At 40.6% G+C, this 20,306-nt stretch overlaps 2 protein-coding genes across 6 annotated transcripts; one reads left to right on the forward strand and one right to left on the reverse strand.

Annotated features, from left to right (window-relative positions):
* The first annotated feature begins 1,772 nt into the window (after positions 1–1,772).
* On the forward strand, positions 1,773–4,941 carry Pnrc2 (proline rich nuclear receptor coactivator 2). The gene is made up of 3 exons (XM_005353035.3): positions 1,773–1,963; positions 2,588–2,792; positions 3,197–4,941. The coding sequence occupies exon 3, from the start codon at positions 3,215–3,217 to the stop codon at positions 3,632–3,634; it is 420 nt and encodes a 139-aa protein (XP_005353092.1). The 5' UTR covers positions 1,773–1,963; positions 2,588–2,792; positions 3,197–3,214; the 3' UTR covers positions 3,635–4,941.
* Positions 4,942–5,592: 651 nt separating this feature from the next.
* On the reverse strand, positions 5,593–19,290 carry Srsf10 (serine and arginine rich splicing factor 10). 5 transcript variants are annotated; one of them, XM_013348405.1, is made up of 7 exons: positions 19,124–19,290; positions 16,688–16,792; positions 13,230–13,333; positions 12,170–12,332; positions 11,827–11,880; positions 11,593–11,694; positions 5,593–8,313 (listed from the first exon to the last, which is right to left on the reverse strand). In XM_013348405.1, the coding sequence occupies exons 1-7, from the start codon at positions 19,186–19,188 to the stop codon at positions 8,253–8,255; spliced, it is 654 nt and encodes a 217-aa protein (XP_013203859.1). In that variant the 5' UTR covers positions 19,189–19,290; the 3' UTR covers positions 5,593–8,252. The 5 variants fall into 5 exon arrangements, with proteins under 5 accessions (XP_013203859.1, XP_005353096.1, XP_005353095.1 ...); XM_005353039.2 differs by lacking the exon at positions 11,593–11,694 and having other exon boundaries at positions 11,827–11,877; XM_005353038.2 differs by lacking the exon at positions 11,593–11,694.
* Between the last annotated feature and the right edge of the window lie 1,016 nt (positions 19,291–20,306).

The following is a 20,306-nucleotide window of genomic DNA, read 5'->3' on the forward strand; positions in this document are numbered from 1 at the left end:
TAGTTCTTGAACACTAGGCTGGCCTTGAACTCACAGGGATCTACCCGCCTGCCTCTGCCTCTGAGTGCTGGGATTAAAGGCATGTGCCACCAACTGCCCAGCATCAGCATTTTTTGATGTTTTTGTTTTGTTTTGTTTTTTAAGACACGGTTTCTATGTAATCCCGGCAGTCCTCAAACTCAAGAGATCCACCTGCCTTTGCTGGGATCAAAAGCATGTGCCATCAGGCCTGGTTAACATTTTCCTGCTTTAACTCAGAAGTAGTGACTCGATTGTGTTTGTGGAACTGATTTTTAAAGGTTAGTATGGAGATCAAAGAGTTCCTTTACAGCTGAGGATGAAGACCAGCACCGAACGCACATGGCAGAGTGTGGTCATCTCTAAAGCCTTTCTGAGCATCGGACGCCCTCTTCTGGCATCCCAGAGCACTGCAATCATGCAATGCGCAGAACAAATACAGATACATAAACAGGACTCAAGATGGGAGGGGATCAGCCAGGCAAGGAGGGGGATCCTCCTAAGAGGCACTATTTTTCACACATGGTCCCCAGTTTAGAGCTCTCGTGGCTGTTGGTAGCTACTAATGAATGAGCAAAAGCCAGATGGCAAAAGTCAGACCATTGCTCTCCCAAGGGCAGTCTGACTCTGACCTTGAGAGAGCGGATTCTGCCAATTGGCAAGAAGCAGGCTTCACGCTACCCAACCTCCTGGCACTGTTAGCAACAGCATGTGTGTCCTCTAGGCTGATCGCCTTTCAGGCACACTCCCTGAGCCTAGGCTCTGGGATCTCATGGCTTCATGTTTTGGAAGTGTAGACCACTGAGATTTTCTGAAGCCCAGTTACTTCCCCAGTACTCCCTTGCCCTTAAAATTGCTGTAAGGATGAAAAGAAATAAACAAAATGCAGCATAAGAAGCACTCATGATGTACGCGCACAGGCTTGCAAAATCCTGGGGGGCAACTGCGTTACAATTTGGAGCCAATGAAATGTTTTTGTTTAAAAAAAATGTTTTTGTTTCGTTGAGACAGAGTTTTGCTATGTAGTTCAGTCTGACCTCGAAATTGAGAAACTGGGATTACAGGAATGAGCTAAAACACACAGCACAAACCTGATTGATTCTGGATCATTTACGCCCGCCCCTTCCCTTCCCCGCCAATTATTTATAGAATTCAGTGTTCATTTTTAAAACCCTTGATTTTGGGATACACACTATTTTTCAAAAAACAAAAACCAATAACCAAAAAGATGTCCCTCTTCTTTCTTCCCCGAACCTTGATGTAATTTCTCTCCCATTTTTCCCACTTACTAAACAAGACCAAAAATGCAGTAAGGGACTAGCCAGTGCTGTGTTTAGAAAAAGCAGGTCCTCATGGTGACTGTCTCAGGTCCAGAGAAAGACTAGTTACATCAGAGGGGCCTCGCAAAGGATGTGAAACAGTCGTGTGCACAATGTTTGCCGAGCTCTAGGTGGGGATCGCAAAGTGACGGCAGGGCACAGAACCAGAAACAAAGCCACGGCGGCTGGGCAGGGCCTGGTCACCGAAGCAGCCGAGCAGCCCGGCCGCCCGGAGAGCAGCTGGCCCGCCGCCAGCCCGCGGGAGAGCCCCGCAGCGCAGCTCGGCCGCCGGGCGGTTATTCCCGACATGCTCCTCCCGCAGGATTTCAAACCACCACAACAGCCGGCCCGCACTCGCTCCGGCCTGCCCCAGCAACAGGCGGTGGCTGGCGTCTCATTGGCCGTGACGCAGCTGCCGCGCCCTCATTGGCTGCGGGGTCGCCGGCCCTCTTCCGCGCTCGCAGGAGCCTCCATTTTGTCGGTAAAGCAGGAGGCTGGTCGAGGACAAACTGTGCTCTGTGAGTCGCTCGTGGGCAGTGTTTGATCCGCGAATCGTTTCTCCCTGTTAAGGGAGGGAGGTTTGGAGGTCGAGAGGGAGTTGCCGCCACCGCCCGAACTCGAAGTCGGTGAGTGTGGCGGGGACCGCCATGTTGGCCACCACGGGCCATTGTTGGGCCGGGCAGCGCGTCTCCCCAGGAATTGAACCGCGGGCGCAGGCGGTCAGCCTGCGGGCTGGCATTTCGGGTTTACTGCGAGTGCGGACATTGTGACAGAAAAATTGGAGGTTCTCTCAGCCATGCTAGTTTGAACAGCGAGAAACCTCGATGATCGTTCACTTTGGGCGGCGTGCATGGTTAATGATACGGTTTCGTACGGAACCGGGAGTGTGGACTCAACCCAAAAGCACCATCCGTGCACGTTGTTGGTAACAGCTTAAATGTGGAAATGTCTGTGGGGTTAGAGCAAAAACTCCGGATAGAATTTAAAAAACGTGGTCCCAAGTTTCATAGGAACTACGCTGTGCGGTCACAGAAGCAAATGCTTCCTTAGTTTGCCTTTAAAGCGGGTGGCCAGGGAGGCCTTACAAGACATCACCGAGAATTGGTTGACATATATGAGGTCAAGGAAAGTCATGGTCTCATACATCTGTCTTATGTTCTAGAAGCCTTGAGGAAGTAACAGCCATCTTACGTGTGTGTTTGTGATCACTTTTTTGGGTTGTTTCTGAGTAATTATCTTTCATTTTCTAGTTAGGACTTCTCTCAGACTTGTGTGCTGAGGAGACTCGATGTTGGCCTCAGCTCCCAGGCTGAAATCAGCAGATTGGCTCATGAAAACTTATGTATTGAGACAAAGGAAAGGATCTAGCAGAAAGCAACATCTCTTATCCTGGGCTTGGCAGCAAGGAAGAGGACAAGTAGTGGAGATCCTGCAATCTGAGAAGCAGACTGAAAGGTATCAAGATTCACATCTCCTCGTTATTATAGTGGTAAAAGATTCATATCATAATGAGGCTAATATTTATGATATAAGTAATTTTAAACCATTAAGGACTGCATATCCCAGCACTCAAGGGGTCGGGGCAAAACTGCTCAAACTGATTGGAGGTCATTCTGGTACAGGATACCCTGTCCAAAAGAGGTTGGTGGTATATTTACGTGTGGGTCTTTTTCTAATTTTCTTTTATTTAGCTTTCACAAACAACTGGTATTTGGGTTAGGACTAGCTTTAATATTTTTGAGGTAAATGGTCTGGTGGGGCAAGCCTGTGTAATGGCAGCTAGTTCCTATTTTCTTTACCAACATTTCTAGAATACAAACTTTGGAAACTTACTCGTGTTTACATTTATTTACTTCCAGGTGACAAAGAAGCTCAAGATGGGTGGTGGAGAGAGGTATAACATTCCAGCCCCTCAATCTAGAAATGTTAGCAAGAGCCAACAACAGCACAACAGACAGAAGACCAAGGATCAGAATTCCCAGATGAAGATCGTTCATAAGAAAAAAGAAAGAGGACATGGGTACAGTCCATCGGCAGCTGCATGGCAGGCCATGCAGAATGGGGGAAAGAACAAGAGTCTTTCTAACGACCCAAATTGGAATGGTAGCTTAACAAGTCCAAGCTTGCTTTTTAAGTCTCAGGCTAACCAGAACTATGCTGGAGCCAAATTTAGTGAACCACCATCACCAAGTGTTCTGCCCAAGCCACCAAGCCACTGGGTTCCTGTTTCATTGAACCCTTCAGATAAGGAAATGATGACATTTCAACTTAAAACCCTACTTAAAGTACAGGTTTAAATCTAAGTACTAATTTTAAATTTTGTGATGTTCATATGTAGCCATGAGTTGGTTTGACTTTAGAGAATTTTTATAAAACTAATTCATAACTATAAGCAGACATCTGATTTATGTCCTATGTACACTATATTATAATAGTGTCATAATTTAAGTAGCTATTCCTACTTGGTAGTTTTGCTAACCAAATTCAAGCTTAGATTTGGAGAACAGTAACCAGCTTTTTATTGTCTAGTGGAAAACAAAAAAAAAAGGAAATCAGACAGTAAGCATTTAGCTAATAAGATATAAAGGCTGCAAACAAGGCGCATAGTTCAATTACATGTTCTAGAAACACCCAAACCCTAACACCACAGGCATCTTTTCAAATAGCTGCCTCTTATTGGAATGAGGTGAAGTAGATGATAGTGCTCATTTCTTATGCACTGGATAAGCATCATATACAAAATCTTTTACATTTCTATTCAGTAGCTTCCTACAAAGCTTGCTTGAAGCAGGGAATTGTGTATGTGAAAATTAAATACCTAGGGAAGAAAAAAGCCATGTAAATACATGTAATAAGCTTGTAACATATGTAAAGTTTTCCTTCCCTTTATTCTGCAAAAAGAAAAAAAAACACAACTTATTTTTAATGTGAATTTGCTGGTGAATAAGACTATGAACTGTTTTTATACTATGGCCTAATTTTAAAGGTCTCCAGTTTTCAAGATTGCCCTTGTGCTTAAGTGCCAGTGTATCAATGTAAGTGGTGATTGTAACCCATACAAAGTTCACTGTTGTATTAAGTTTTTATATTGAAAGGCTTTAAGCTGCCAAGACATTTCCTGTTTTTAAGAAGAGATGTAAGATGCAGCCAGATTCTCTTCCTGATCTTTTTTTTTTTTTTTTGGTTTTTCGAGACAGGGTTTCTCTGTGGCTTTGGAGCCTGTCCTGGAACTAGCTCTTGTAGACCAGGCTGGTCTCGAACTCACAGAGATCCGCCTGCCTCTGCCTCCCGAGTGCTGGGATTAAAGGCGTGCACCACCACCGCCCGGCTCTTCCTGATCTTTTTAAACCCAAAGATTCATTGCCCTTATCAAATCATGAAAGTGATTATTTAAGTTTAAATAATTTATGCAAAGCAATCTCTAGCATGTTAGCCCAAACACAAGTTACTTTTAAGTGCTTGAGCAAAATAACCAATTTGTATTTCCTCAATTAAGTTCAGACCAGATACTGTCCAAATCAAAACAGTGTAATAAAGGACAAGTTCATAAAATTATGATCTGATTTTGAAGTATGAAATTAAGAAATAAAACTTTTCCTCCCCAGTAGATTGTTTTGATTGAAATGATTTGCGGCTGCCAAATTTCGGGATATGACTGTTGGTCAGTGAGGCTACTGATTTGCTTGCTGGTTGTTAAACTGGACCTTTCTTCTGAGATTAAAGGTGTGGATCAACGTACCCAGCTCCTCTACACTTTCCTACAGTGCTGACAGCAAAAAAACCAAATAACTTGTGCAACCTTACAAGTGTTGAGTTTAAAACAGTTTAATAAAAAATTTCCCCATTTCATGATTATTCACAGAAAATTAACAGGAATCGAGAGTATGTAGGCAGAGGCAGCTAGATAGGAGTTTGAGGCTCCAAGACAGCAAGACCTTGCCTCAAAAAACCTGTAAGTCCACTACTTAGGAGGCATAAACACCAAAATATAAAAAGCACTCATGAAGTCTGGTAGCCACATACTGAGAAGCTTTCTTGTATTTTGGTGTCAGCGTGTAGTGTTGTCTCCATGACAACAACCTTATTTTAAGTCTAAGTACAAAGTGCATGTATGAGGATTTCAGATGGTTTTAATTTTTGCAGCTCGGGCAATGACTAAATCAAAGAATAAAGCTCTAAAACCTCAGAAACAAAACTGTCTACTCAGGTAGTCATACCTGTAAGGTATAACGAAGTCTACAGAAAAAAGCAAGAATTTTTTTAAAAGCACCTAGACCAGTTTATTTTACTCTCCAGCATTCAAAGAAATATGACCTGCAAAAAACTGAATTACAAAGAAAGACCTTTCACATACTGTTACTAATGAAAATTTACATGCCTACACGCGAACCAACTTTACAAATACACAAACATTAATAACCAACACTGCTGAAAGAAGAGACAGGAAAACACTAAGAGAAAGTCTTCCATAGGATAATCTTGGCAAAACTAGTTGAAGACAAAGTTCTTTAATTAAAGTTCATCTATCAGATCCTTGAAAATTGAGGACATTTCCCTCTGAAAATTTCCTTTATAAGGACTTTGATGATCCCCGGAGTCCTGGCTACTCTACATTCTTTAATCTTAGTGTTTTATAAAAACAAACTTAAAAAAAAAAAAGGGTAGCACAAAAATACTCCAAAGATACTGAAATTTGGAAAAGCCAGTGTGGAGTACCCAAGCTCCAGACAGCCTATAAATCTTAGAATACACTTAATCTACATTTTACCTAGTAAAGTTGAAGAAGGTGTAAGGAGTATGTATGCAAAAATCTCTGTCCACATATTGGGCATCCCACAGAAGACAAGTGATGCTTTTGAAAGTTAAATAGGAATAGCTGAAAAACATACAACTTGGCACAGCAAGTGCTTAGTATATCGGCAGCCTTTAATATACACGGAAACCACAATAGACAGGCTAAAACAATTTAACTCTACAGCTACCCAAACCACAGGGGCCCTTTCTAATTTACCATACTTAAAATCTTAACAACTGTCAAGTACGGTTATTGTACTTGTAAACAAACAAGGTAATTCTGGTAAATGAAACCCCTAAAAGCAAAGAAATCCAAATAGTACAATTAAAAAAGCAAACCAAATCAAACCCTCATGTAAACACACTCCATTCTCTCCTCTGGAAGGCCTTAAGTTCAATTTGAAAGGAAATGGCGAGGGGAAGTAGAGAACAAAACACCTACGAATTGCACAGATAACTGTGAAATACACAGAACTTCTATCTTTAAAACCAATCCAATGCTAATTATGTAATGCTAAAAAACACATTTTGTGATTTATAATCTTGAAATAAATGCTAAATTCAGTTTTTATCAATTTTTATTGTGTCCTTGAAAATAAAACTATAAAAGCATTTCCAACTTGATTCAAAATAAAAACAGCAACAAAAATGAAGCCAAAATTTGTAATTCTCACCTGGTACCTGCTGCCTTTTTAAGTTTGGGCAGGCTGAAAAGTTTAACACAAAATAACCTTCATTTTACCTCCCTTCATTTATGTGTAATCCTATTACATTTTAAAAATTGCTATAAAAGGCTTTACACTGTTTCCAGATTTCAGATTTTTGACAATTTTAAATGTGGCAAAAATACAACAAAAATTCAAATGTGATGGAATCAATGTTGATAAACAGGTTCATATCCTAACAAGGAGCCAAGGAATCAAAAACATTTTGTGACACTACAAAGTTATCACCTATACACAGAGTATGTCCCCTATAAAATGTACAAGTATATCACTAAAAGTCTAATCTGGTAAACATTTTTTTCCCAATACAGAATATACTAAGTCACTGGGGTAACAGCTGTCTGCCTCAAAATAATCTAATTATAGCACCCAGGGTCTGCTTTAATGCAAAGTTAAATACTTGTTATTCTGGGGATTATCTATTTGTTTGACTGAGCCAGGAGTGAACAATTTAGTTATTACTCTAGCATATTAATCACTGCACAGTAAATCTGCTTATCACAGGTTTTCTTATTTGTAGTCATGGAATACAAATACTAGATAATTTTAAATGGCAGACAACCATAAAATTACTTATCTTTGATAGTAGTTTTATAATTACATTAGAATATGAATGATATGAAAAATCGCCATAATACACTTCAAAATGTGGCCATACTATAATGACTCACTAGATTGTGCTCAGTATGTACTTACTAAAGTAATTATCTATTCTTCTCCAATTATCCAGTATGTTTTGCCCACAGTAAGGATTCAATAAATATCTGTTGAACATACTGTCTAGGCAAGAGGTGAGAAAGAGATGGGCCCTCATGGTTGGATGTCAAGTATAAGTGGAATTAACCCGGGAAGGAGTGGTTAGATGTAAACTATACATGGTATACACGTAAATAAAACTCAGATGCCAACAAAACAAACAGTTAAGCAGAAAATACTGGCACTGGAATAAACAAAGGCAAGACCTGCCAACACTGGCGTTAAGTGGAACTGATTTTTAAGATAACCAAGAAAAATTTTGTATTGGACCATACCTTTACCATTCAATTTAGTTTGAGACAGACCAAGAGAGGCACTGTTAAGAGACTATGGCTGTCTTCCTGATATTCAGACATCCTAGTTACCAGTAAGTTATCCTGGATCTGCCACCCGTGAGTCAATATATATCTGTTCATATTTAGGGATTAGTTTCCACAAGTACAAAGTTGAATTTCCTTTTATTTGTCCTAAAATGCTTACTTTCAAACTTGAAGGGACTTCAATTATTCCATGTAGTTTTCGATAATTCTTTTATCTTTTCAGACCAGAGTCAAAATATTCGTACAGTATTCATACTGCAGCACCTTCCACCCACCCTTTGGTCGCTTGAACTGCCCTTCTTTGGTTCTTTTTTCCGCTTTCAGATCTTTCTTGAAGTGTAGTAAGCAGAACTGTACTGGGTATTCCAGCTGCAGTTTGGTCTTAAATAAAAGAAGGATGTTTGTCAGTTTGGTTTTCTCTTTATTCTTCTCTGTGGTATACAGGATTTTGTTAGTTGAACTGGATGTAGCAGCTTACTGGGCCAAATTTTCAAGAGAATAGTACAGTAGTTCCCAGGTCTCTTCCCTAGGCTGTGACTTAATAGCTCAAACTCTATGGAGCACCTGTCCTTTCTCACTGAAGCACTCATCACCTCTCACTTTTCTTCTTGCTGACTTGGCTTATTTAGAGGGGGGAAAAAAAGGCAGAGAGCTTAAGTAAAAAGAAAGGCAAAGTGTCAGCCTTCATTTGAGTCTCAACACAAATGTCCTATTCAATAGAGCCCAGTGTAGACACACAAGAGGTTCTCACTGACTATGAAACTTAGCACGACCCATATTTAGCTTAAAACTGAAAATCCTCACTGGGTCTCAGTAGGATGCCACTATGAGTGCAACTGTATATAGTCCTTGTGAAGCTCTGTTGGGCATACCATGTCTTACACAATGTGTAAGCTTCTCAAGTTAAAACAGTTTGAGTGTAAAAATAAATTAACAAAACAGACTAAACACAGTGTTATGGGGGGTACCTCTTTACCTATTGTTTTTAAAAAATTTAAGCATCAAATCTGGGCTCAAATCTTGGCTCTGTCATTGGTAGCATTTACTGTGCCATTAGTTCCCGGCTATGGGGGAATATCTTTCTAAAAGGGTTTTGTGAAGTGAACGAATCAATCAAGTCTCTTTAACCATGTCTGGCTCAGCATAAATACTAAATCAGTTATAACTGTTACTGCAAAATAGTTAGAATTCAGTCCACAAAAATACCTACCCCCGCCCAAGTGGTCATTGTTTAAATTGCTCATGAACATTCAATGAAAAAGCTTCTAAAATCATGTCATAAACCCAATATGTCTTCTTTAGGAAAAGGAAAGAGCAGAATTGATACTACTTTGTAATAATGAAAACATAAATTTATAGTTAGCTTGTCAAATATTCATTTTCATATGCCATTACTAAATAACCTCTTATATGATTTAACTGAAGAGGCTTATTGAGCAATCATGAAATGACTTTGACATAAGGAATTCTTAAATACTATGTAAAATATGTAGATTTCTGACAAGTTCTATCATCCCCAGAACAGGTTAGTTGTACCTAATGTCAACACTGATTAAAATATTCCTAAATCTACAAAAAATGGTAATTTCCATTATTTTAGACTCATTCAGTACTATAATAATTCCAGTTAATCATTATTTCCTTCATTTTGTTTTTATTATAGCATGTTTGCTTAATTTACAGCAAGCAGAAAATAAGCTGGGTCTTGTTTTGATCCAAACATTGATGTTTTAAAGGTTGTACACAATATTTGTTAAAAAGAACATATAAAAATACCTTTTTAGAAGCTTCTATAAGAAAGAAAATACAAAGTTTAACCCCACAACTTTCCTCTTTGCTAGAACTGCAAACTACTGCTACAGCTTTAAATAGACTTTTTGTTGTTTAAACTATACATCCAGGAAAATCTAAAAAATTAAAGAAACGTGCATATAAATGATTGCATAGCAGAACAAGAACATTAACTGCAAACAGTAAAGAAATGAAAGTTAAAAATACTATTAAATATACAAAGATTCTAGAATTAATCCTCCAAACACATTCCACAAACAGTTCTTATAAACCATCTTTTATTCTCTACAAGCAAGGCCTAAATTTCTAAAATCAAAATTGAAAGAAAAAAAATCAGGTAATCCTCTAGAAGGATCGCCCCCACGCTATCTCCACTCACCTCCACAAGCAAGCAGTCTGAGATTTTAAAGATGCTTACTTTTAATTCTGAAATGACACTGGACATTTCAAGTCACTCTACTGTCTCCTAATGATCTTGAAGAGAAATACTAAAAATTATAAATATTTAAGGGTATCACTTCCTTATTTTAGGCATGTCCTACATTATCAAAAACTAAGTGATGTGGCCTTTGCTTAAAACTCAACATTTTCCAAAAATTCACGGCACCACAGAATCACCTAGGAGTGTCATCTTTTCAACTTGCCTACATTAATAAACTGAGGTGTAAAGAGCAAGCCTTCCTCATGAAGAGGACAGGCAGACTCTGATACAAACATACACACACACCAAGTGCTGTAAGCATCAAAATTCACTTTGTTTTACACTATGTATATAAACAAATTGTACTTTCAGTTTACTTGCTCCTAACAGAAAAAAAATAAAATAAAACCCCTAAATAATAATAGTTGAATTTTAGAGAAACTATGCTAAAAACAGTCTTTTCCCCTTAAAATGATTCCCGCCATCACTGACATGTTCAAAACTTAACGGGGAATTCTTTTCTTATGTATAATTTTACGTTTCAATTCTTTGAAACCAGCGGGGCGGGGAGGAAGGGGAAAGCAGGGAAGGCTTCATGTTTCACTGAAAAGTTCAATCTCCCTGAAAATACTATTTAACCCAGTTGGCATCATTTCCCAAACAGTGGAGTTAACAAAAATCAAACCAAAACAAACAAACAAACCAAACCAAACCAAACCTATTCCACATTGCATCATAAATAATCACCATGGGCTTAGACATCATGACAAGACATAAAGGTCCACCCTGAACCTAAATGTGTCTGAGCAGTCAGTGTTGTAATGTGGCTACAACTTCAGTTTTGTATCATTCTATCTTCTTAGCAAACTACATTTCTAGGTTAACACTTCTACCAAATATGGATATGAAAATTTATTTTTAATAAGACAATGTTGCAAATTATGGTCAACCAACATCTTTTCACCAAATACTTCAAGCATAAAAAAATGAGGATCTTTACAAAAATATACAGAGACACCACAAATTGGTAGCTGCCCATAACATTAAACAAACTGGACTCTTAAGAGTGGCTTCTCAACAGCATATCATTTTAATTATAACCATTGCCTGGTACAGGGAAAACTAACAAGTGTTTTTTATTTTATTTTTTTTTAAAACGCATCATTGCAACATTGTATTCCTGATAATTTAAGTATACCAAACTATGAGTAAATGAATGATACATGCCTAGAAAGTATCATGATTTATACTATCAGTGGCCACTGGACTTGGGACTAGTCCAAGACCTTGATCTAGATTTTGACCTAGACCTAGACTGTGATCTTGACTGAGATTTGGATCTAGGTGGTTCTTTTTTCCTTGATTCCTTTTCATATCTTGAGCCAGACTTATAATGTGTTTTGGAATCTGTTTTAGAGGTGCCTCTAGTTTTGGTGTGAGATGCAGACCTAGAACGTGATTTAGCCTTCATTTCTTTCTTGGGCTGGGACTTGGACCGTGATCTTGAATTGGATTTAGATCTTGAAAAAGATCGATTTCGGTGTTTGAATCTTTCAAAACAGAGGAGAGATACAATTAGAGTAAAAATTAGATTCTATATTAATCAAATTTGTTACTTTTAGAGCAAAAGTTCACTCTGAAATCAAAAAAACACGAGTCTTTCTCAAAGCAAAATTATTTACCTATCATTGTCGGAATGGCTTCGGCTACGCCGTGGTCTTCCAGTCGGTCTACTGCTAAAAAGCATATGAGAAAAAGCAAACAGTGACAAGTGTCTATTTAGAGTCTTAATGAAGCATTGAACATACACAAAAAGGCAATATAGATACACATATATTTTACATGTTAATAAACATGTCTTTACTTTTAAGACGGGGCTTTACAATATTTTATTGTGAGCCTAGAACTCCTGGGCTCATGTGGCCCTCTCATCTCAGTCTCCTGAAAAGCTGGGATCACAGGTAAATGCCACTGTAGTTGGCTACAAACATTAAACAATAACAGATCATTGTGTCCCACACTTACTTTCTAGGACTGTAAGATCTTCTATAGTTGTAATCAAAAGAGCGACTCCTTGATCTCCTCCTTTCATAACTTCGGCTCCGAGAACGTCTATATCGATCATAATCATCATATCGTGAAGAGCTGTACACATTTCTCCCTTCCTTGGCTTTCATTTGATTTGGTGCTAGGCAAACAGAATAGAAATACTTAGAAACATTAAAATCTTAGCATCTAAACCTTCATATTACGGTAACAGTTCCGAATTCTTTTCTTTTTCTTAAAAAAAAATTTTACATACAGAGGTGATGTACCTGCATGTATGTCTGCACATGAACTGCCCAGAGTCCAGAAGAGGGTTTGATTCCTCTGGAACTGTAGTTACAGAAGGTTGCTAGCACTATATGGATGCTGTAAATCCTCTAGAAGAGCAGTCAGCACTCTTAACAGAGCCATCTCTCTCTCTGTTTTTGAGACAAAGTCTCACATAGGCCTGGCTTGCCTGGAACTCTGTAGACAGGCTGGTCTCAAACAGGAGATATGTTTGTCTTTGCCTGTCTTTTGAGTGCTGGGATTAAAGGTGTACACTAAACAAGTAAACAATGTTATCTTGTAACTCAAAGTACGTCTTTGTTTTGGTGTGAGGGGCATAACTAGAAGGCAAACAGCAACCTTTGTTCACCTTCAAAATGTTTATCAAAAGACTGTTCAATGTTAAAATTATTGGTTTTTTCAATGTTTTCTTACAATTAGTTTGCTAAGCAATACGTTAACTACTTGAACAGAGGAATTGATACATAAGAGTATCTGAAATTCAAGAGTTGGCCTACAAAGAACATGTAGCACCAAAATGCAGCTACATACAATCATGCAGTTCCAAGAATTAACACATACAAAAGTTGAAAGGAACTAACACTCGTTTAATCTCGATAGCCTTTCTGAGTCTAATTCTATGAATTCATTTCCAGTCATGCACCCACACAACTACCCAATTAATTTTAAGTTCCTTATGAGAAATGACTTGAGAAAAAAACCTGAAGTCTAAAAAGCAACACATTGTACATGTTGGGCTTAGGGTACTTACTCTTCCGATCCCCCTGTGCGAACTGGATTTCAATCTGACGCCCACAAATCCATTTTCTGTCCAAATTATGTAAAGCATCTTCAGCATCACGAACATCCTCAAATGTGCTAAATGTTAAGGGGCTTGAGAAGTTTTGTAAACTTTGATAATGAATGCTTTGCAAAGTCTGAAACAATTCACAATCGCCCAATATAACATAATAGGTTCATCCAGACCCTACTTAACTATTTGGTTGACTCAGCCATTAATACAGCATAAAAGCAGTTGCAATTATACCTTATACTACAAAAAAAATGTACAAAAAGTATACACTTCTCAAGAAATGCATGTAGATAGATACATGTTGCAGTAAGATCTGCTATAACTGAACTACCAAGATTACACCATAAAAAAAATCCCCCATGTTCTAAGAATTAACTTTATAAAACAAGATATTAAAAACAAGCCAGTAAATTCTGGTGGATACCAAAGTTTCTTACAATAAAACCAAAATACTGTTTTCATATTTATTTCAAATAAAAAAGATCTCAGTTTTCAGACAAGCAAGCAGAGTATGCGTTATAAGAAGAAAGAGCTTTTTCAGATACAGGCAATAAATACTATTATTTCATGTAGTTGTGTCTTGAACTACACAGGAAAAGTCAGGCATGCTAGTCATTGATAGGTATATTAAGTCAGCATCAGGCAATACACTCAATCACTATGCCAAGTGCATATTCCATCCATGCAGACTGCAAAAGCACATTCTCAACAAGTGGCACAAAGACTCCTGGACTGAAAAAAGCCTAACTATGAAAACCCACAGCTTTTTGCAGAAAGCATTTCAGACTGCTGGTTCCCACTGGAGAGTCATGGCAGTATTACCAGCACTAAGTAGAAAAACACCCAATTTTCATTTGGGAAATGAAACTGCCTCTCTCATGTCAGCCAACAGTACTCTGAGAACCTCTTGGTTGAGTTATTTTGACACCCTTTCTAAAAAAGCACCATTCTAATGGGAGGTAAGCACACAAAGGGCCCTGTCAGAGAGAAAGGTTGGAATGGATTGTCACCATACCCTAACCTCGTCACTCTAAACACATACAGTTCAATTTCTTGAAACATTAAAAGTCCAAGTTTGGAGCACCAATCAAGAAAATATCTTCAAAATGACACATTTATTTCAAGACTGACATATTTACTCCACAGATAAAATACAGTCTACTTCAGCCCATCATTAGATTTCCACGTTTTGTTTGAAAGTAATTAAGGGTCATAGGCCTCAAGCTCTCTTCCTGAGCCCATGACAAGTAGGTTAAACAGGAGAGGTTTTCGAAAGTCTCAAATAACCATGCTTTCAACTTTATAAAAAGGCTGAATTTAGAACCTTGAAAGCTTTAAATAAACATCCCTCAAGGTTAACTGTACTTAGGTGCTAAACTAATGTGAGTTAGTTCACTTAACAGGCATACTACTTTGTTACCCCAAGAGACAGAGTATAATTTAAGATGATTTACATCAAGATCTACAAAGATTGAATATGGGCAAAGTATTCTTGGGGTGCTAGCCTTAAAAACAGAATCTTGGTCTAGAGGGTAAGGTTTTAAAATTTACCCTTTTCTTAAACCAAGATAGGAAGAGAAGGCTAACTGGGAAGAAGTACATGGAAGACACAGCAGCAGCAGTAGGGACAGGCAGGTATCACTATATTGGCCATCAAGAAAGTTTCATGTTCCCTACTCTGGATTCTCTGAATACTAACTACCCATTACTGTCAAGTACAACATACTTTGAGGTAAACTAATGCTGGCATTGTTTCTGGGCTACCTCAAACCACATAAACCCTGATCAACATTATGAACCAGACTGGATCCATGTAATTAATAAACCAGATACAGGCATGACCCTTTAAGTTTTCTAACAAATCCACAAGGTTCTCCTGACCACTGGCCCCATATAAGCAGCCTTCGACTTTTCCCTGAGTTTCACCAGAAAATTACAAGGTCAGAGTTTCAAGAAACGGAATTTAAGCAAAAAGAAAGTTTCCTGGCTCCAAAGTCACAACCCCACCACCCACCGGCTCTCCCTTTTGGGCAGGGAAATAACCTTACAGAAGGTCAGAAATAAGATCACCCGAAACTCTGGGTCAAGGATCACTGGCTGCAGGTCCTGATCGTGACCCACACCAGGAAGGCCCTTTGCAATGCATTCAGGGCCAACTGATCTGCAAGTGCTAAGTTATGCAGGCCCAGCAGGATTCTAAGAACCAGCAGCTACTTAGAAAACAAAAACAAACCACAAGGAAACTATCTCCACAAATTCTAGGGCTATACCCTAGAACACCCCAGCTGTTTTCCTAAGTAGTCCCCAGAGCATGCACCTGTCTCTCCCTTTTAGGTAGGGCTCTGTGAATGGGAATAAATACCTCATGCTATTCCAAAGAGCCCCTGATGATCTGGTCTAAAACCCAATTACTCTGAATTTAAACTCAACAATGTTATATTTTGCTGTACTTTAACTTGATAAGGTAGGAGAAAATACACTCACACAAGACCACAATCACAATATCAAAGGCCCACACAAATTCATGTTACAGGTTTTGTCACTAGACCAAACCGGCATAATTATGCAAATTAACTGCTTGCAAAAACATAAAAAAAAAAAGGAAAGTAGTTATTCTGTAGGATACATCAGGTATGACTCCTTTAATCTTGGCCATCATTCAACTTCATCTTGACCTTTAACTCTTTTAGTGCTTGTCAGAAGGACTTGTCATGAGATGCTTGGTCAAATATGACAGATGGCTTTATCTTTAACTTTGAAAAACAACCTTTTCCCCCTTTGTGGATAAAGCGAGGCTTTGTCTCCCATTAGGCTTGTCCTTCTTCCAGCTTTTCTTTATCTTTTCTTTTCCCAAACTCTCCCTTCTCTTCAAGCCTGATCCTTAAGAGGTCTTTGGCTTGTCTACTTGCCTTAAGTGTTGAACTCTACTCTAAAAGTTCTTTCATGCTTTCTCTTTGGGGTCGCCATAACTGTACAGCTTTACATTCTGAGGTAACAACAGAGGACAGCAAATTAGGGACAATACTAAAGAAGTTTACCTCATTGTTATACAATTTGTTTTTGATTAAGTGATTCAAAATAATAAACAAGATTACTAAACTTTAATTGCTAAGCACAAGAATACATTAACTTTTAATAATTTGACTTATATCAAAGGTGGTAGCAACCAACGTATTCAAATTTAAATCATATTAAAATCACTGATTTGAGTTTCAGCAGCATGGATGGGAATTTAAACGTTTATTTTTGGATTAACTTTAAGAAATAGAGCAATGAATCAGAATTTTAAAAGATTTGAAGACATAAGACATTAGAGGACAAAAAAAGATTATTTTTTTAGATGTCACCACTTACATAAAAACTTGAATTTCAAACTTCAACACCCCTCACTAATCATCCATCTGAAGAAAGGATATTGAACATATGCAAATCCTCTTGGCCGTCGAGTGTAGAAATCAAGTGGAACATAAACATCTACTATTGGACCATAACGACCAAATTCCCGACGTAAATCTTCAGACCTAAAACATGAAAAAACTCAAATTTTTTATGTTCATGTTCCTGCAATTACATTTCATTATCATCTTAAGGAATGTACGGATTGTGGTTGATAATAGCATAACTCATGGATACCTATATCCCTGTCCTGGCCAAAGTGAAACAAGCAAGCCTCCTGAATCTCAAAGGTGGGGCTTAGGAGGAAGAGGCTGGTGGATCTGAGCTCACAGGCCAATCTGGTCTGTAGAGTGAATTCCAGGATACATGAAGAAACTCTGTCTCAGGAGGCAGAAATATTTTTTCAAAAAAAAAAATGAAAAAAAAAATTAAAGACAAACAACCCCACATCATACAACAGGTAGCCCACCATTCTTTAATTCCAGCACCGTGAAGACGGAGGCAAGGAGAATCTGTGAGTTCCAGGCAAAACAGGGCTACACAGTGAGACCCTGTCACAAAACAAAAAACAAACAAACAAAAAAAAAAACAAAAAAAAACACCCTGCCCTGCAAAAAAACCCAAAACCCCCAATAACAACAACATAAACCAAACAACTAACAAAAAAAATAAAACCCAAGTGTGGCAGCTCACCTGTAACCCAAGCACTGGAAAAGCTGAGGTAGGAGGACTGTAGCCTGGCTACAGCCTGAGCTGGAAAAGGGGGTGTGAGAGAAAGCACTCTGTGGTGCTGGGCAAGGTATCTTATGCCAGTAACCAGGATGGAGATGGATAAGGCAGGATAAAGAGTAGGTTCAAAACCAGCCTAAGACAATAGCCTGTTTCTGAGATCCTGTCTTGAGGAAGAGAAGGGAGGAGGTGCTTATAAGCCTATTACTATTTTACTTAGAGTAAATAATAACAATTTTAAAAATCCAGTCTTCACCATTCATAAAAGGCTGGTCTTGTATGTTTTTAAACACAATCATCACGATGGGGGGTGGTGGCACACACCTTTGATCCCAGCACTCAGGAGGCAGAAGCGGGCGGATCTCTGAATTCCAGGGAAGCCTGGTCTACAGAGACACTCTACCCCGAAAAATAAAATTTCTCTCTCTCTCTCTCTTTTGGTTTTCCGAGACAGGGTTTCTTTGGGGCCTGAGCTGGAACTGGCTCTTGTAGACCAATTTACAGAGAGATCCGCCTGCCCCCGCCTCCTACATGCTGGGATTAAGGCGTGCGCCTCGCTAAATTTCCCTATTTTAAGGCAGGATCTCATCCTAGTCCAAGTTACCTTGGAACTCAGTCTCTAAGTGCTGAAATTACAGGCTTGGGCCATCATCCCCAGCTTAGCCTAAAACTGTTCAACAGTTCAGCCAACAAAAATCTTAAATATCTAAACCCTTATGTAAAAGTTAAGGCAAATATGTAAAAAGACAAAAGGGAGATTTTTCTAGCCGTAAATAAAACCCCACAAAACTAACAACAACAACAAAAAAGCTTCAGTTTTTCTAGAGAAAATCTTTACAGACATAAGTATGATCGTGTGATAAAAATCTCTCCCAAAAAGTTCAGGGGAAATTCAAAGCAAGGGAATCGCTGAAAACAAAGCCTTTTTTTTTTTTTTGAAAACCAGCCTGATCTCGAACTCCTAGAACCTTCTGAGTGACAAGGTCTACTTAAGTACCGCGTCAGTTTATCTAAGTTCACTATGAAGCTCTAATAGGAGAGGCTTCTTCAGCATTCCGTTTTCAAAGCGATTTCCGCGAAACATGAGGGATACTCCATTTAACCGGAAAATTGCTAATTTCTCAAATCTCGACAATCCGTCTCTCCCCGATTATCTCTAACCTATTAACCACCCTCCATCCAGCTGGGGAAGATAAAGGCTACAAACACCCTCCCCCGCCATACCGTTATTTCTCACTAGCATCTTTTTCTGTTTTCCGACTTGGGGGACAGGGGTTCCCTCCGTAGCTCGAGCTGACCTCGAACTCGCGCCGATGCTCCCGCCCCGGTCTCCCCGAGCGCTGGGAACACCGGCCAGGGGCGCCCCGCCTGGCAACCTTTTCTCTTTCAACAACAAAAAATTCCTTCCAAGGCGAGGGGGCGTGCACCCCGTGGAACGTGGACGTCGGATCAATGAGAAACAGGCGTCCGGCCCGCCAGACTGGACAAGCCAGGAGCACGCGGGGAGGAAGGGTCCCGAGCGTGCGGTTCCGCACGCCTGCAGCGCTGCGCTGCGGCCCTGCGCCCGCCAACGCTCCCGCAAGGCCAGCAGAGGCCGGTGGCGCGGCCTAGGCCCCGCGCGGGCCCCGCCATCTTCGCCCCGCCCCTCCCCCGCGCCGCGCCGACCGCCGCTCGCTCGCTGTGCGCCCGCGGCCTCCCCCGCGCAGTCGCTGCTCCGGTGCTCTCACCTGGTGTCGTCCGCCACGTTCCTGACGAACAGAGACGTGTTGGGGGGGCGCAGGTAGCGGGACATGGCGGCGGCACTAACGGGCTCAGCAAACCGTCCGCGGCTCCGCCGGCGGCTCCCAGCCACTCACACTCTCGCCCAGAGCCAGAGGGCTCCGCTACGGCAACTGCCTCTTCTCGCGAGACTTCGCTCCCGCCTCCACTCCCCCCTCCCCCGTCCCACCTATCACCCCGCAGCGGCAGCAGCAGCGGCAGCACCGGCGTGGACCAACGGCTTCTTCCCGCGAGATCTCGCGCGGCCTGGCGCACGCGCCGCAGCCGCGGCCCTAGTCATTGGCTCCAGGCGCAGGTCCTTCCCTCCCTGCCGCCCGTTCTTTCTTTCTTTAGCGCTTTATTTTCCCGCCCTTTTCTGTCTTGCAGCACCGGCTCCCCCCTACCTCGTACTGGCCGGCGAATGTTTTCAACTGCTATGGCTGGGCTTTTAAGCCTCAGAACCCGGGGAGACCGCTCTTAAATCTTCTGGTCGGGGTTGTGCCTTGGTGTTTCGTCAGATCCCTGATAGGAGCTTACAGTTTCTTTGCAGGGCTCGTCCTGGAGTGGCTGGAGATGTGCAGAAAGCGGGGCCTGTGGTTTCAGAGCTTTCTGCACGGAGTGCACGCACTCTTTGCTCCTGCCCCACACCTGGTCTCCCATGCACGCATTTCCCTCCCGATGAGTGCCGGCCCAAATTCCTGCTGTCCTTGTCTTTGTTCTCATGTCACCCCGACTGCAAAGTACCTACGTGGGAAAGGCTCTCTTTCCGTGTCAATTTTATGAAAGCCTCTGCGAGGTGTCCTTTCCTCCCTCCTTCCTTTCTGGGGATCCAAACTAGGTAGGACCTTGCATATGCTAGCCAAATCCCCCACAGGTTCGCACCTTAGAGCGACTGACTGACTCTCCCCTCTCCCCCCTCTTCCCTCTTCTCTCCCCTTTCTGTGAGATTCTGCTAGAAAATGGACCCAGGGCCTTCCACGAACTATATAAAACACTCTTCTACTGAGCTACATTCCCTAGACTAGAAAATACATTAACGAGCCTGCCCTTAATCCCAGCACTCTAGAGGCAGAGGTAGGTGGATCTCTGAGTTTGAGGCCAGCCTGGTCTACAGAGTAAGTTCCAGTACAGAGAAAGCCTGTCTCAAAAAAA

Source organism: Microtus ochrogaster, chromosome 10 (assembly GCF_000317375.1).
Source record: "Microtus ochrogaster isolate Prairie Vole_2 chromosome 10, MicOch1.0, whole genome shotgun sequence".
In the NCBI taxonomy this organism is placed as follows: Eukaryota; Metazoa; Chordata; class Mammalia; order Rodentia; family Cricetidae; genus Microtus; species Microtus ochrogaster.

What these genes read in the sequence shown, in the direction of transcription:
- Srsf10 (XM_005353036.2), bottom strand. Translation starts at nt 19,188, where the DNA reads ATGTCCCGCTACCTGCGCCCCCCCAACACGTCTCTGTTCGTCAGGAAC. An exon ending in AGATCTTACAGTCCTAGAAA is followed by an intron (nt 11,881 to 12,169) that starts GTAAGTGTGGGA and finishes TATGCTTTTTAG; the next exon opens with CAGTAGACCGACTGGAAGAC. An exon ending in AGCCATTCCGACAATGATAG is followed by an intron (nt 11,695 to 11,826) that starts GTAAATAATTTT and finishes CTGTTTTGAAAG; the next exon opens with ATTCAAACACCGAAATCGAT.
- Pnrc2 (XM_005353035.3), top strand. Translation starts at nt 3,215, where the DNA reads ATGGGTGGTGGAGAGAGGTATAACATTCCAGCCCCTCAATCTAGAAAT.